Genomic DNA, 17,752 nt, shown 5'->3' with positions numbered 1-17,752 from the left:
CAAGAACCCCGCAGATGTGCACTACAAATGATATATATTTTAAAGGGCTAGATAACCCAATATTAAGAATATAGGCTATGGTAAACTGAAATACTAAACATCCACAGTTTTTGATTGACTTCCAAGGAACATAGTTAGGATTAGGAGACCATTTTGGGGAGCAAACCAGCAATTTTTAAGAGGTAGAAATGCCTTCCAGATAACATTTAGGTTATGTAAATGTTCTCTTTTCTCTGATCCTATTTAGCACCATTATTTCTCCTGACAGCTGAAATTTCAGATTCGTTTTTTAAACCTTGGTTGCTGCTTGTCACATGATGGTCAGGGAATCATACAGGATTACCAACGTGATGTTACACAGCTAATCACATGAAGCTACATGATGAGGCCACTAAGGGCAATCGAGACTGAGGGCAAGTGAGGGCCATGTAAGTGATTAAAGGAACAGTTTTTATAAGAAGCTCTGAAAGTTATTTTAGAAAGAAAGAAAAATTGTCCTCAATACTGTCAAAAACGTCCTGTGAAAAAGGAAGAGTAATTTTGTCTGAAATCTAGTAAAAACTAACACACGTAAAATTGTTGTTATCTTTCCACAATATACAGATTGGGTTTATTAATGGCGGAGGGGTTTGCTGGAATCATTTTTGAGCACGATGCTGTCATGACTGTGGTAGTTATTGTAACATTTCTTTGGTATAACAGCGAATAATGCGATATTGTATTGCCGGTTCCCTGTTCCATGAATCTGAACTTTGAATAAGGCGAGAAGGCAGGCAGAAGACATGAAGCATTTGGCAAAATCGCAAGCAAAAGAAGTCAGCGGATTCTGGAGCTATCTGTATAAATACTGACACATCCCTCTGTACGGCTGAAACTGGACAAGCTACTCACAGGTAACAAAGGACTCAGTAGACAGAGGACTAATTTCCTTTTTAGTGAATAATCTGTTTAGAGTAACCTAAAGCTGACTAAGTATGCAATGGCTTGGAAGTAACAACGGAGGCTGTATAGATAAGGAAATGCTCACCTGTGCTTAGCTGGAGCCAACACAAAGTGGCTCACAATTCCTTTCTTTGTGTGTGTGTGTGTGTGTGTGTTACACAACAGACTCAAGGCACCTCACTGTTTTGGATCAACAAGCCTCTGTCAAATTGTGTTTTGTTGACAGATCAAAAGAATTGTTTGCTAACCTTACTTCCTGCTCCACAAAAGCCCAACCCCAAACATAAAGATGGTTCCCCTTGTAGGCTACAGGGGGATGGTTCTCAACAATGCTATCACCTGGGAATCACTTAGGCCTCCAAAGCACCCCATGGTTAGGTGGTTCTGTGGTTAGGTCTGAAGATTTGAGCAGGAGAAGGCAAAAGGAAGTTAAGGATCTCCCCCTACCACCCCTAAACTTGGGGAGGGAAACCTAATGTCCCAGGGAGCCCCGAAAGTACTCCAGTGTCTTCTCCTCCTCATGGCTGGCCTTTATATAACTCCCAAACAAGGGCCCACTACACTGTTCTACAGATGGATGTTCTTGGTTTTCACAACACACAGCTGGTCGAGATGCATTCTGAAGGCGAAGACCAACATACAGGGGAAGGGGCTTCTTAACTTCTTCCTCTTAAGCTGTTGTCCTACTGAAAATTTCCACATCATGATGGTAGCAAAAGGGGGGGGAGTTTTAAAAGGATCCCAGCTCTCACATATTGGTCTCCCCCTTTTGTCCCAGCAGAAAGAACTTGCTAAACACACAAACAAATTCTTATAAACACACCTTTTTTCTTAAAAAAAAAAAGAATATTCTTCATTTCCCAAAATGGCGGCCATTACAAAGCAACAATCAGAAGGACGGATCTTGCCCGCCATTTTGGATCCCCAAAAGTTTGGGGGAATTGAAGTGGCAAATACGAAGATACCGTTTCCCCCGACAAGCTGCTTCAGCAAAGAAGAAAAGTGCTTGATCAATCAGCTGGAAGTCTTTGATCAAAGTCTCTCCGAGCACCGGCCAACTGCGGCCCACGGTTTAATGAACCCCTCGCAAGAGAGAGGTTCTTGCATTTACCTTTGAAGCATTGTCTGAGCCTTCCTCTAATCCTTGCAAAAGCCCGTGGAACAGGTTTACCTCAGGAGACTTGTTTGGCTGCAGCTTAAAGTGCAGCAGCAAATCAGTTGAGAAATCAGTTATTTGGAAGGAAATCCGACTGACCGGGAGTCACGTGAAATACCGCGGCCAGACGAGGGTTAAACGACTCGCACCAAACATCTAGAGAGGTGATTGTCCAAGACAAAGTCTGGCTCAAAGGCCCATGGTGGATCGCTGCTTTTCTGACAGTTGGAGATGCAAACGGGTAAGAGTCAGACCAGGTATCTTTGTATCAGAAGGTTGGATGGATTTTCTTAGATAAAGTCCCTCCAATAAGCCCAAGGGGGAAAAAAAAAAAGAATGACTTCCTGGAGGTGATCTTTGGGAACAGCTTAGAACACATTTCTATTTCTGCCTAGGTGTTAAATATAAATCTGCAAAAAAAAAAGAATATATATTTTTTGAAATGTCAAAAATCCCAGGCTTTCCCCCCGCCCCGCACTGAGGTAGATGTCCATTTGGAGGAAGACAAAGGCAGAAAACGAGTGGTTGGTTTTTTTTTGATGCCTGCTACCCTTTCCAACAGGTCTACCCAACGAGGTCCTGTTCAAGTCTATTAGAGTACTTTTGCCTATGACCTACGACCTCGCTTGGCAACACCAAGCTTGGTTCGGGTTCGGTTAGTAGTTAGCCTATCTTACACACCCCTTGGATCAGGGGTAGTCAAACTGCGGCCCTCCAGATGTCCATGGACTACAATTCCCATGAGCCCCTGCCGGCGTTTGCTGGCAGGGGCTCCTGGGAATTGCAGTCCATGGACATCTGGAGGGCCGCAGTTTGACTACCCCTGCCTTCGATCATGCTTTAGCCCGTTCTGAGCCTCAGCACTCTTCCTGCAGTGTGCAGACGGTAGTTGCAGATGGTGGTCGCGGAGACCCACACTTCTCCACGGCAGTGATTTTCCCCGTGTAGTCAATGCACAAGGCATTCCGTGTCCGCACGCCCTCTCCGCACGTTCGGGAACAGGGGGACCAAGAACCCAGTTGCCAGATGGGGCACGGGAGATCGCTGCAGGGCTTGATATCCTCTGGCTTGAGGGCCTCGTCACAGGTCGATGAGGCCTGCCCTTCCACATCCAGACATTCCACTGTCCGCCTCTGCCAGCCTGAGCCGCAAGATTTGGAGCACTCGGACCAGTCTCCCAGAACCCACTGCGAAGTCAGCATGGGTTTAATGATGTTGGATGTGCTCTTCTCCTTGGTCTTCTGCTTGCTGAAGTGGACGTCCTTGGGGATAAAGAAGGTGTACTTCACCTTGGGAGGGAACACCTTGGGGGGAAACATCTCGCTGGAAACCGTCAATAGTTGGATAATAAGCGGCTCCGGGAGTTGGCGGAAACTCTGGAGACGTTCCACGGTGGTCAGGGAGCCGCTGTACTTGAGGATGACACCCTTGACCAAAATGTCTTGCTCCATGGCCGAAATGGCATAGTCTCCATTCAGGAGGTATTGGCCATCCAGGGTCTTTAAAGCTAAATAGTTGCCGTCGTGTCTCACCCTGCGGTGGCTGCGCTGTTTGACGTCAATGTTGGTTGCTCCAGCGGGGATTGTAATAATGTCATTATACCCGAACCTGTGGACAACAAAGAGACGGTTGAAGTCCTTTCCGTAATCAACCTGCAAACAAAGTTGTGTTGCTCAGACTTTTACTGCATGCCAAGCATGGGCTAGTTTATGAATCCACTTCTTGGAGTCTAGGACAGAGGTGGGAAAAGACCTTTTCTGGGCCATTTAGTATGGGAAACAAGTTAAGCCAGTGCCCACACTGGATCCCTTAAAGGCAGACGGGGACCTAGACTTGGCTTTCTCTTCTACATTGCTGGTCTCTGTGATCCTTAATGACACATGACCCTTGAAGTGCTGAATGGTTTTTCAGGAAGCATCAACCCATTGTCAAATCACAACTGACTTACGGAGACCCCAGTGAGGAGTTTTCAAGGCAAGTGAGAAGCAGAGGTGATTTACCATTGCTTTCCTTTACAGAGACTTTCTTGGTGGTCTCCCACCCAAGTCTTGACCCTGCTTAGCTTCTGAGATCTCACAAGACTGGACTACACCATTTCACCTTCCCTGCAATGCCATACCCTTAAAATATATGCTAGAAACTGGGGGGAAGCAGGGATCGGGACAGATATGGAACTAGAGCAACAAATAACAATTTTTTTAAAAGTCTTTTTGTACTATACATCTCTAAAACAAACAGGCTACCAAATGAAGAAAGAACTGTATTGGGAAACCACAGTAGGATGAACTTCATCTGAGGACAGCCCATAAAAATAGCCAAGGTTGTCCTAAGTAATGGTAGGTCATGGACTTTGGGGCATGTGGTACACAGTTAGGATCCCCATGTGCTTTGTCCCAGAGCCAGTGCTCAAGTGGTTTACGGACTTGCACCAAAAGATCCTTAGAACTAGTTCCAACAGCTTCCTAAATAAGGAATTGTCAGTCATCGATCTCCAGTGATTCTATCCCCCCTGTGTCCTCCTCTGGACAGCAGGATTAGGCTGAGCAGTCCCAGCAAGTCTCTTACTTGGATTTGTTGAGTGAGCCAGATATCTTCCTGCAAGTTGAGCCGTTGCCGCCGCAAACCCCACACTTGTCTAACTTCTTGGGTGACCCGATGATGTGGTCACAGCCAGCTTTGATGCATTGACCATGGACACAAACAGAGAGGGTCTCAGGTCCACAGAGTGTCCCGTCAATCACCTGTTACAAAAATGGAATAGTCTGATTTCATTGCGTTTTTTAATATACCATGACTGCTTAAAATGACAAACTGCAAATCTGCTTTGGCTGGAATGAACTTTTGGTTTTATCCTTCCTTATAATCCCTCTGCATATTTTTTCCAGTCATTTTTCTGTGCAGTTTCTGCACAGCGGGGAGAATATTTAAAAGACCCAGCTTTGTGGGAGGGAGGCAGTTTAAAGAATCTAGCCTAACAAATTGGCATCCCCCCCCCCAGGGCAGATAAGTGACTTCTGCATTAACATGCATGGGCACAACAGCAGATGACTCCCGAAGGTGCTTTCAAGTGCCATGTGTGAATTAGTTCGTTGCTCAGAAAGGGAGACCCCAGCAACAGCAGCAGCAGCAGTGGAGCTCTTACTTTTGTCTCAAACACTTTGAATTCATTTCCCCTTTTGGCCCGGCAGAACAGTTTGCAGCGATCACGAGGTGACACACCCGAGTACATGGGGACCCACTCTTGTCCGTTCCCATTCCGCTCCGTGCTGTTGCTGTTGTACTTTTCGCACTGTTCCTCTCGAAAACTCTTGTCTGCAAAAAAGAGCAAACGGTTCCCCGAATGGTCTTAACGAACCGAAGCATCGCTCAGGTTCTCTAGGACAAGAAATCCTCTAAAATCACTGGGATGTAGCCAGAGAGCCATCCCTGTGGCTACACTACAGGGAAATAAACATGCATGCCCCATCCAGATTGATTCAACCCCCAGCTATGCAATTGAGCACACCGAAACCACAGTGCAGTGCAGTCCTGCTTTTTGGCCACAAATCCAGGGGCTCTAACGCCTTGCCTTTCTTCAAAACCTTTTGTGCACCCCAAGTTGCATTCTGCAACACCAAACTAATTGAATGGAAAGCAGCCATCTGGATGGATGGCTTAGCCAATGCTTAAGCATGCATGACTTCCCTGCTTTCTCACAGCTACTTGAAAAACGAGGAACCTGCCTTGTCTTTGGTATAATTCCATGGCACAAGCAGCAGTCTGATCTTGCCGATATGAAACATTTGTGGCATATCTCCTACCCACAGGCTTAAAATAGTTTCACAGTCAGTTGCTGGTCCCAGGAATTCTAGTGCATTGCAGTGTGACTATTTGTTTTAGAGACTTAGGTGCTGCCACCACAATTTATTTTAGAGACGTAGATGCTGCCACCACTCAACTGTCTGGTTCCTTGGATGGTAAACGTAAAATTTATTGCTATTTACTGCTATTCAAGCAGTTTCAAGCCGTAAGCAGGGCAAGATACCAACAGCCCTCCAATCAAGGAAAAACAGAATTGAAACTAGGACCTGAAGAGGAGGGAAACCCCAGAAATAAATAGAAAACAAACCAATATGATAGATCAAATGCTTGAGCAAAAAAAGGAGGGTTTGATCTGGAAGCTAGGCAAGTGGTGAGTGCTCGATAAGAAAGGGGCCAGTACAGAAAAGGCCCTGCTTCTGACAACTGTTCACCTCCCTTCCAAAGGTGGGGCCCACAGAGAAGGACCTTGGCAAATGACCTAAGAAGCTGGGCAGTCGCATATAGGAGTAAGCAATCCCTTAGGACTGTAGAGGTACAGAGTGCTTAACTATCTCCAACGCAAAATTCTTACCATCCTCATCAAACTACAATTCCCAAGATTCTTTAGGTGGGGGAGAATGATGAGTTACATTGGCATGAAACTCACATGTGTTTGTGGAGTCAATATGCCCTTGCAATGCAAGAACAGACGTCTGACAGCCAGATGTTTGGCTTTTTCTTTCAGTCACTTCCACCAGACCTGAAGCTTTTTTGTGAGGAAGTTCTAGCCCTTCTAGCTAATAGGAAGCAAACATTCAAATAGTTGATTACCATTAGGCGGACATTCTTCAGTGTGGCATGACTGATACTTGATCCTTTGACCCTCGCAGTACTTTCCTCTGTTTCTAGGCATGGGGTTGTCACAATCTCTGTAGGAGAAATGGACTCCTCCATCACACGTTCTGGAACATGGCCCCCACGGGCTCCAGGAACCCCAGTTTCCATCCACGGCAGGCTGCAAGACACAAATCCTTGGTCACCAAACTCCACTAAATATGCATACAGAGGTATATAACTTAGCAAGTCTGCTGTGGATATTATGACACAGGTACCAGCTTCTTCCCAGGACGGCACACAGGGGAGAGCCCTTGTATTCTTTGATGGAGGAGAAGCACTTGGGTTATGGCCAAGTGTTGGACTGAGTGTGCCACTGGCCTGATCTAACATGGCTTCTTTTGTGTTCCTTTGTTTGGGGCAATGATGCTTTGTATTCTTGGTGCATGGGGGACAATAGAGAGAGGGCTTCTAGAGTAGTAGTCCCACTCGCCACCCTTGCAATGGCACCTGGGTTTTGCCCACTGAATAACACAAAGCATTAGATTGGATGGGCCATTGGCCTGATTCATTATGGCTCTTTTTATGTTCTTATTTGCATAGCTCTGATTGGACAATTCACAAAGCTGGTTCCATCCCTCCACAGAGCAGGGCTACACCCACTGTGATTGGCTGGCTCTTATGCCAGTTTCAAAGCCGGAATCCATCTCAGCACAGTTAAGAAACTGTCAACAATAAAGGTAAAGGTAAAGGTATCCCCTGTGCAAGCACCGAGTCATATCTGACCCTTGGGGTGACGCCCTCTAGCGTTTTCATGGCAGACTCAATACGGGGTGGTTTGCCAGTGCCTTCCCCAGTCATTACCGTTTACCCCCCAGCAAGCTGGGTATTCATTTTACCGACCTCGGAAGGATGGAAGGCTGAGTCGACCTTGAGCCGGCTGTTGGGATCAAACTCCCAGCCTCATGTTCAGAGTTTCAGACAGCATGTTGGCTGTTTTACCACTCTGTGCCACAAGAGGCTCTTTTTCACCAGTGGATTGCAGTGTGACTACATTATAAAAAACTACATTATAAAAAAATGGTTCAGGAAGGCAATTGGTCAGATCCAGCAGGGCTCTTCTTATGTTCTTATGCTCCTCAGTCTGAGAAAGGATGTCTGCTTCTCCCAGTGAAGTTACCTGGTGGGTCACTGTGTCTTCTGCCACACAGCGACCATCCAAGCACATCTTGGCCGCTCCGCATGGTGTCCCATCTGCCCAGGGCAAGCTGCCATTCTTGGTGTGACACAAGCGCTCTCCAGCCTCCAGCTTGCACCAGAGCTGAGAGCAGATGTCCTCGTGGGTGGTATTTGGGCAGTGTCGGAACTCCTTGCCAAAGATCTGCTGGCACTGATGATCCAGGTCGTACAAGGGCACCTGGCCAGGAAGGTCCGTGGGGAGGCCAATGGGCTTGGCAGGTTCGTCGAGCAGACAGTCACCTGGAGAGGGAGGACAAAACGAGAAGGGTACAGGAAAGGCTCATGAGCGGGATGAGGGTTTTGTTCTCTTTTACCTAGCACGGCTCGTGCGCATGGAGCTTTCCCCAGAGACGGGCAGAACAAAAAGAGGAGACTCTGAGTCTTGTGGAAATTGTAACCCAAATGCAAACAGCAGGGCAGACAACGAGAAAGGCCAGGTGGCATTTGCACAGGGCAGCTTCAGACCTTTTAGTGCAACTGTACAGAGCACAAACTCCATCTTACATTGGCACAGAATGAGCATTCAGCATGCCTGAGCCCTCACTGGCTCAGATGTTTATGGGAGAAACGTGCACATATCCAAGCCATTCATATGTGGAATGCACTGAGTGATGGCCTGGAAGGGGGCAGAGATTCTGTTTTGCATAAATCTTCTCTTCCTTGGCTCCCCCACCAATTGATGATGTCATCTCTATTCTGGGGCAGCGGGTGGAAGGTATTAGGAGGGTGAGGGGGGCCAGAAATGGGGTTTTAAAACTGTTCTAGTGCTGTATTTTATCATCGTATTGCATTTTAATGTGTAGATGGTTTTATTGTTTTGAACCACCCAGAGCCCATATAGGGAGGGGCAGCATAGAAGTTAAATATATCAGTTTAATTTTTTAGGATTTAAACTTTTCAAAATAGTTATTTGAATATTTACATTATATGTTTTTAAAGTGACGTAATCTGTCCTGTGCCTTTGGGGAAGGGCGGACTGCTGCTGCTGCTGCTGCTGCTGCTACTACTACTACTACTACTACAAGGTGGAGTAGGAGTAGGAGTAATAAGAACAATAACAATAATCTTGCAGGTTTGGTCCTTAAGATCTCTAGTTCAAAGGACTGGGTAATGTAAAAGCCGGGCGTCTTCGGGGAGGGGGGCGGGTGGGGATGGCTCCCTGGAGAGGGCAGCCGGCTGTGGGGGCCGGCGGGAGGGCCCTTCAAAGACCATCCTTAGGGACGGGCTTTGAAACTAGTTATATCATAAAGCCATTAAAACAATTCCCCTCCCAAACATAAACAACTTTTTAGAAGAGTTGAAAAGAAGAGTTGAGACACACATGTAATACACGCAAAACGTAAAACACTTGTTAGGAAAGACACGGGAACGGAAGGATACCCGCATCGTCATGTCTAGATTGACTGTGGGCAACAGGCAGCTCTGGGACTACCCGGCAGAGATGTATTTATTTTATTTATCTCGGGGATTTTGAAAGGACAGCCAGACCACGCCTACCGTGCCCTCCGTCCAGGAATTCCGTGATGTACATGGCACTGCAAGGGGACCAAGGCAAGGTCTTGTTTAAATGGATAAAGAGAGGGGCCATCATGTGATGTTTTCCCAAGTTGCCAAAAAGCCTCTCGCAGGTCTTAGAGTCGTCGTGGGGCATGCTGAGAACGTGACCTGGAACAGAAGAGAGAAACTGGAGGTTAGCAGAAGCTGGTCTGAATCCACATTCTCTCCAAGGAGGGACTCACTACTCTTTTCAATATCTCTCCAGACATAGTGCATATCTGAAAGTTCACCTCCACCAATATGTCCCCCGGACATGACAAAATGTTAGTCCTTGCGGCTGGTCTTGTTGCCGTGAAAACTTGTGCTACTTAGAACTGACAGCCCAGGAGTTCCGGATCAGGATTCCAGCACAGGGAACCGGTACCTATGGGGGAACGGGAGTCACCTAGTTCGTGGGCTAAGGTGTAGGCAGCCTGGAGGCCCTCATCTTCAATCACAGAGCAGCTTTTGTTTCGATCACACATGGTGCCCGTCTCAGCCACTCCAAGGGTACTGCAGCTCTGGTGTCCACAGAAGTCCTGTAAAGGGGGACAGCACTGAATGTCAAGGAAGCTGCAAGGAGAGTCAGAATTCATTTGCAAAGGAAATGAGGGTTGGTCGTAATCAGGACTGGCCCATCCCAGGCAGTGGATTTAAGGTATCATTCAAAATGGCAGCACACTGGTATTGTCTCATCCTATCAGAACGTGATGCTTCGGGTGCCAAAACGGCTTAGTCTGTCTTTGATTGACATATATGGGGTGTGTACCCGATAGCTCACACACATCAATGAGAAAACAGAATCTTTTGTAATCTTTTGGACTTACAAATAGCCATTAGCCAGGTCACTGGCAGAAAATTAGATTCACCTCCAGGTGACCATATGATACCTGATGCATTGAAGAACAAGACTCCAAGCTGGCAATAATTAAACTAGACCAGGGATGGCCTAACTGTGGTGCTCCAGATGTCCATGGACTACAATTACCATGAGCCCCTGTGAACTTGCAGGCAGGGGCTCATGGTAATCCGAGTCCATGGACATCCGGAGAGCCACAGTTGACCACTCCTGCACTAGGCTATTAATATGTTTTTGTTTCTTCTCCAGTTCAGCCCTCAGGATGGCTTTGAAGGAGCCTAGCGGGGCCTCACCTGTCTGGTCAGTAGAATGGCCGTGTCGTAATGTTCCGGGTGACGGTCACTCGCAGGGTTGAAATGCTGTTGCCAGTTGCAAAAGTTCCGCAGCATGAGGCCTCCGTTGTCGGACACCTCCGGTCCGGCCTTCTTGTCTTCCACTACCAGCACCTTCACCACGACCAAATTGATGGAGTTCTTAAGACTGGGGTGTTTGTAGATCTGAGCAGCCACTGACATCAGGGTGAGGATGTGATTCTGAAGAACAAGGAGAGGCAAGGGGTGAAGGGAGGCAAGGCTTCCGGCCCAGATCTTCTGCCATTCATTACAAACCATCCCCGTCTCAAGATGGGCCTTGGGAGAATGCAGCGTTATTGGATCCACATTGCAAGAAAGAGAGAGAAATAACTTAAAAAAAGAAAACCCTTTGCGTCCCCGTCGAGTACAATGAGCAATCTGTTTTGACAATGTTAGGTCTCAGCTGTGGGACAGCCAGTTAGATCTTTTTAATAAGTTATTTCTGGTTCCAAGCTATTTTTATAAGGTTTAGTCTACACTGCAGCCAACGAGCAATTTAAAGTCCCAGTGCATTCAAAGGCTCACATATAATCACACCCGCCCTAAAGTGCCAGAGTCGAAAAAGAACACCACTAGCAGCGGATGCCAGGGCCAATCAGAGGAGATGCCAGGAGGGCCAGTTGGCTAGGGGTTCAAGCTGAAAGGAGAGCTCGTGGCTCAGTGTTTTGGCATTCCAGATCAGATTCGAAGCCTTGGTATTGACCTTTAAAGTCCTACGCCTACCGGAGGGACTGCATCTCCCAGTATGTTCCCCAGTGAGCAATAAACTCTGCAAATCCCAATTTGTTGGTAATCCCTGGCCCTACAGATGTCCACCTGGCCTTCACCACAGCCAGGGCCTCTTTGCCCCTGGCCAAAGTGGTGGAATGACTTGCCAGTGGAAACTCAGACCCTGATGGAGCTGTCCAAATTCCGCAAGACGGCGGGGGCGCTTCATAATTGTGGTCCGTGGACATCTGGAGAGCCACAGTTTGGCACTCCCGCAAGGCAAGAGAGCTTGCCATTGCCTACCTCTGTGTTGTGAGTCTGGGCTTCCTTGGTGGTCTCCCACCCAAGCACTAACCCAAGCCAACCCTGCTTAGCTTCAGAGATCTGGGGAGATCAGGCTAGCCTGGGCTACGCAGGGCATTTCCCAGACTGCAGCCATCTTTTGTGTTTTCATCAGCATCGTGGCCGTGGTCACGCTATTGGTGTGATTGGTTCACACTGACATAGTTTCTTTGGTCTTTCTTCATCAATCTCCCACCTGTTCAAATTCACATTTTAGGACTGTATTTCTGCTTTTTTCCCTGATTTCCCCCTCTAGGATCGCCTGGTCCCCCAGCTACTAGCAGGAGATGGGGAGTGTAGGGTTGCGAGATCCAGGCTGGGAAAGTCCTGGAGATTTGGGGATTGAGTTTAGTGAAGACAGGGACCTCAATGCAGATACAAGGACATAGGGTTCCCTTGCTAAAGCATCCCTTTTCTCCAGAGAAGCTGATCTCTGTAGTCTGGAGAAGAGCTGTAAAACTGGAGGATCCCCAGGTCCCACCGGGAGCTGGTGTCCCTAACCCAGGGGTAGTCAAACTGCGGCCCTCCAGGTGTCCATGGACTACAATTCCCATGAGCCCCTGCCAGCGTTCTCCAAAGTGCCAAAACAACCCCATGGAGACCCCTATGTATTCTTACTTCCAAGTATTGTACAGAGGAACCACTTCGCAAACGGAAGAGAGAAAGGGAAAGCAAAGAGAGCTCTCCCTGGTGAGATCAGGGGCCCTTCGGGGCCCTTCAACAGTTCTGTAAGGAACAGCTGTTTCACCAGGTCTGTGGTTGAGACCAAGAATTTAACATCGAGGAACTGCTATCCTGAACACCCACTTATAATCTACTGGCTTTCCTGATATAACTTAAACACCCCCGGCCTGTTTTTTTAAAAAAAGAGGCGGTTTTTAAAACAACTTATTTAAACGTATACAAAACTGTTTCTAATTGTGACATTATAGTATTGCACGTTTTGTTTTGTTGTCACCCGACCTGAGCCAACCGGGAAGGGCAGGCTATAAAAATAAAGCTTATTGATGATTATTATTTAAAGGAGACCGGTGAATACACCACAGTTCTGTCAAGGGAGGGCTGCTGATGATAGGAAAGGGGATGGGGAGACGATGTTTGCTCATGAGCCTTTCTTAGATGAACTGTCCGGGCGCTCCGGTACCTTCAGGGGTGCTCGAAAGTGTGCTGGAGTTCGAATGAAATATCGGAGGCCACAATGAGTGGCTGATGTCGGCCTTCCTGGTGGGACCATCTATTTGTCTGGCTGCAAGTGGCATCCAGGGCTGGAATGGTTCCAAGCTGGCATGCAAATTAATTTTTAAAACACCCCCTCAAACCCTGCCCCTTTTAAAAAAAAATATTATAGTAGAGATGCCAGGTCTGGGTTGGGGAATATTGGGAGAGTCTGGGGAAGAAAAAGCGAATTAGCAATCAGTGGTGTGGATACCAGAAAAAAGCCCAGTAACATCAGGGAACAGAAAATGGAACTTCTGCTGAGCATGAGGGAATAAAGGAGAGAGTATTTGTAATGGGAATGAGCCTCTTTGCCCAAGTAAATGTTCCATTCTGCATTCAAAAGGCCTGAAGCAAGATCTTATTTAAGCCCTGGTTTGTGGAAAGGGGGAAGGGAACCCTCTTATGGATCGACACCAGTCCTTTAAAGCAGGGGTAGTCAACCTGTGGTCCTCCAGATGTTCATGGACTACAATTCCCATGAGCCCCTGCTGGCAGGGGCTCATGGGAATTGTAGTCCATGAACATCTGGAGGACCACAGGTTGACTACCCCTGATTTAAAGAGATGCAGCAACCCGCACTGCGACAGCATGTTGCATTCAGGGTAACACACGGGGGATACACCCCGATGGCATATTTGTGAATGGGACGTGTTCCTTTAGCCCATTTACGCACGCTCGCCAGTGTTTACCCCACCGCACCTTCTGCTTGGATTAAGGAGACAGAATGGAGATGACCTCATGCGTCAGACTTTCCAGCAACGCTCAAGGGCTGATGTTAACATCTTATCAGCGAGTGAAAATTCCCGCTCCGTTTGGCACCGGCTCATGGAATCATGTTATGAGACAAAAATGCAAGTTACACAACGACAAGCTCTGGAGAAACGGCCACTTCGCTTCCCCGGGCACGCTGCCCTCTGCTGCCTTTTGCCTCCGTGACGTTGTCATCAAAGTCGAATGAAGTCACACGGGGCCAGGCGGAAGACCCGAGTCTGGCCTCACTTCCACCAAAAGAGCAGGATCTGGGCCAAGCCCTGTTATGCTCTTTGCCTTGCTCTGGGAGGGACTGTAGCCACTGCTACCAAATGAGTCACAAGGGTAAAGGCAGAGGGGAAGCAGCCGGCAGGACGGGAGTAGGTGAGAACACACACAACCCCCTTTGCCAGGCACCTATGCATGGCCCCAACCTCCCTGCTCTGGTCTTATATGAAACTACGGGCAAACCTTGGAGAACTCTCCTGCCCTGGGTGTGCCTTGCTTCGTCAACCTCCTACCAATGTGGATCTAGCGTGATGTCATGGTCCAGAGTGGTGGCTTCTAATCTGGCAAACTGGGTTTGATTCTCTGATCCTCCATATGCAGCCAGCTGGGTGACCTTGGGCTTGTCACAGACCTGATAGTGCTGTTCTAACCGAGCAAGAAGGTTAGAGCTCTGTCAGCCTCCCCTCCCTCACAGGGTGTCTGTTGTGGGGCAAGGAAGGTAATGTGATTGTAAGCCACTTTGAGACTCCTTTGGACAGTGAAAATCGGAGTATAAAAACCTCCTCCTCCTCCTCTTCCTCTTCCTCTTCCTCTTCCTCTTCCTCTTCCTCTTCCTCTCTTCCTCTTCCTCTTCCTCCTCCTCCTCCTCCTCTTTCTCCTTCTCCTCCTCCATGGAGTTCTCCCTCCCAGAGTCAATCTACCAAAGTACCCTGCTAATAAATCCTTTCTATCTTTTTAGACCTGTTGAGCTGACTGGGAGCTGAAAGGGAAGTGTCCCGCCTCTTGGCAGAACGGCCAAGGGCACACCTGGTGGGGGATACCAACCCACGGGCAAAACAGCCAAACCAGCTATCAAGTCCTGCTGCAATTGCCAACCTTGAAGCGCCGTGCTACACTTCACCCACGTTCACCCCTAGACTCTGGGCACAACATCTGGATGTTTCCCTTATTGTGAGGGGTTCCTGCTATCCACGCAATAAATTAAACAGGGGGCAGCAAAGACATAAACCAAATGGTGCAAGCGGCTACTCTGTAGAAAATCAGAGGACACTTTCACTGGTTAACACCATCTGGTGTCTATTTAACCCCCCCCCCCCTTTCCCATCACCGTCTCTTTCAGAAGACAAGACAGGAGGTTGAGCTGACCCCACAATAAGAACCTTGCTGTGCTGGGAGGAAAAACAGCCAACTGGGTCAGGTTGCTCATTTGGCCAGCATCGCGGACGACGTTTCACTGTGCTGGAATCCTGGGGGCTCAGGAGATTGCTCAGCCATGTCATCTCACACGAGGTGGCTGGTCTTGGGACGGGGCCGGCAAAGCCATACAAGGTAACAGTTGGGGGACCCAGATAAGTTTATGCTTCTCATTTTTATTTCCACTCACCTCCCCCACCCAAGGAGCTCAGGGTGGTATACATAGCTCTCTCCTCCTCCATTTTATCCTTGCAATGAATTAGGGTTACCAGCAGGTCTCCCCTAGCAGCCAGTAGGGTCAGGCAAGGAGTGGGGGGGGGGGGGAGGCTTACTGGTGGCAAGGGAGGCCCAGGCCAGAGATTTGGTGACATCGCCAATGACATGGTGACATTACTTCTAGCATGCACTGACAGCGTTGCCAGCAATGTTAGGGTGACTCTAACATTTGAGCAATATTTTGGCAACCTCATGAGAAGGAAGGACTCCCTGGAGAAGAGCCTAATGCTGGGAGCGATCGAGGGCAAAAGAAGAAGGGGACGACAGAGAATGAGGTGGCTGGATGGAGTCACTGAAGCAGTCGGTGCAAACTTAAATGGGGAATGGTAGAGGACAGGGAGGCCTGGAGGATCATTGTCCATGGGGTCACGATGGGTCGGACACGACTTCGCACCTAACAACAACAACAACAACATTTGAGCAAAACTCTGTGGTAAAACCACAGAGCTTTCCTCAAAAACCAGAGTGTCTTTGATGCTGTTATTTAATGCACAGGAAGTGACATCATCACACTGTTATCTCCCCATTCTTTGTGCCATCCCCCCTACCCTTCTGACTGGCTGATCAACAGTGATAGCGAGGTGGCAACTGGTGGGGGTCGGGACAAGGGGCTGGCAGTCCTGCCACATGCTTGTGAGGGAGATTCAGCTAGGAGATTGATCAACACAAGGAAATCCAAGGATCTTCATGGATGACGGTGGGTTCAAACCCACCCCCCACCCCCCAGCCCTCATCCAACACCCTTGCTGTTCTTCCACACTGGTTTGCATCATTACTACACCACACTGGTGATCCTGCCCATTTGCCATGTGCTCACAGCTCATCTTAAGCCCGTTTTACATATGCCTGAGGAGGCAGAGGGCTGGCCGCTTCCTTGAGACTGCCCACCTCCCGACAAACTTAAGGCAGGAGACTAGTCCCATGTACCTTGTCCCTGACAAAGGGAGCTTTGACTCCCGAAAGCTGCCTGACTCAATGATTCTATGGCAGACCAAACATGGCCACCCACCTAAAATCAGTTTTGTGTACTTGAATTTCCTTCCAGCGAACCAACAATGGCTTGCAACAACAATACGGAGATTCTCAGTGACTCAGTTCCACCTGATTCATAGGCTGCAGTGTGTATTTTTCTGGAGTAACCATGACTCACAGGACGGCTCTCGCCTCCTTGGCATCCTCTTGGACCCCCAATTTCCCTTTCTGTACAAGCCAATGGCCTTCACTCCCTCGGCATGTCTGTGAACTGCGTCCCGAGCTTGCTGATGACCAAAGGCAGAAATATTCTCTGCTAATGAGCCTTTTATTTTTAGTTCACTGGTGGTGCAGATGTTTGGCATTCATCTGCAAGGTTTTTTTTAAAACATATAAATAAATATATATAAATAAAAAGAGAAATAAGAGTATTATAGAAATGTAAGCGGGGCATGGAAAAGAAAAGGGGTTTAAAAATCTACTGTATTTGCTGGCGTATAAGACGACTGGGCGTATAAGACGACTCCCCAACATTTCCACTCAAAATGTAGAGTTTGTTATATTACATTACAGTACTATGGGCCACTATGGGCAGCTATGTCTATCCCAACTGAAGTGCACCCGGCGTATAGGACGACCCCCCCCCCCACTTGGAGGCATGTTTTTCAGGGGGGAAAAGTAGTCTTATACGCCAGCAAATACTGTAATTTGCTTTAAATCTAATTTGCTCACATCTTAAATAGACAAGCAGGGGAAGAAAAGACTCTCTCCAACATCTCCAAAACACTCCTCCTCATAATCTTTACAGTAATCCTTACTTCAGTTATTATAACCAATCCATTCTGCCACTGTTTTGTTTTCCTCATGCCTGGACATGAATCTCTGTGTTTCGGACACGGCTCCGAACAGGCAGGAGAACTATTAAATCGGCGGGTTCGGTAAAGACACGGACACTTAAGCTCCAAAACAACCCAAACACGGAACACAGCATAAATGGGGAACTTATATACATGCCTGAGGCTCCCGTCAAGATACGCACTTGGTCTTTAACGGAGGCCTGTGATAGGTTCATAAGCCTGTTTGCTGATTTGTTAGAACACGGGAACCGGCGAATCCAGTCATTGCTCCAAATATAGAGCTTCAGGCAGGGGTAGTCAAACTGTGGCCCTCCAGATGTCGATGGACTACAATTCCCAATTCCGCATTCGCTGGCAGGGGCTCATGGGAATTGTAGTCCATGGGCATCTGGAGGGCCACAGTTTGACTGTCTCCGGTCCACAGACACAACAAGAATATCCACCAGGACCACATCCTGATAAGGCCCCGTTGGTCTGGTTCTGATGGCTTTCAGCAGAAGCTACCTGT

The 17,752-nt window shown here is 48.0% G+C and overlaps 1 protein-coding gene across 1 annotated transcript in view; it reads right to left on the bottom strand.

The window, feature by feature from the left end:
- Nucleotides 1–1,778: 1,778 nt before the first annotated feature.
- ADAMTS8 (ADAM metallopeptidase with thrombospondin type 1 motif 8) overlaps nt 1,779–17,752 on the bottom strand; it is a 28,673-nt gene continuing 12,699 nt past the window's right edge. The window contains exons 2-9 of the mRNA XM_077306414.1: nt 10,640–10,879; nt 9,894–10,026; nt 9,449–9,616; nt 7,893–8,191; nt 6,710–6,893; nt 5,241–5,410; nt 4,664–4,839; nt 1,779–3,706 (exon numbers count right to left, since the gene is read on the bottom strand). Coding sequence (XP_077162529.1) covers nt 2,956–3,706; nt 4,664–4,839; nt 5,241–5,410; nt 6,710–6,893; nt 7,893–8,191; nt 9,449–9,616; nt 9,894–10,026; nt 10,640–10,879 — 2,121 coding nt within the window. The 3' untranslated portion in view covers nt 1,779–2,955. The remainder of the gene's footprint in view (nt 3,707–4,663; nt 4,840–5,240; nt 5,411–6,709; nt 6,894–7,892; nt 8,192–9,448; nt 9,617–9,893; nt 10,027–10,639; nt 10,880–17,752) is intronic.

Source organism: Paroedura picta, chromosome 12, assembly GCF_049243985.1.
Source record: "Paroedura picta isolate Pp20150507F chromosome 12, Ppicta_v3.0, whole genome shotgun sequence".
Lineage (NCBI taxonomy): Eukaryota > Metazoa > Chordata > Lepidosauria > Squamata > Gekkonidae > Paroedura > Paroedura picta.
Note: the sequence above shows the minus strand (reverse complement) of the source record. Positions and strands in the feature narration are given on the sequence as shown.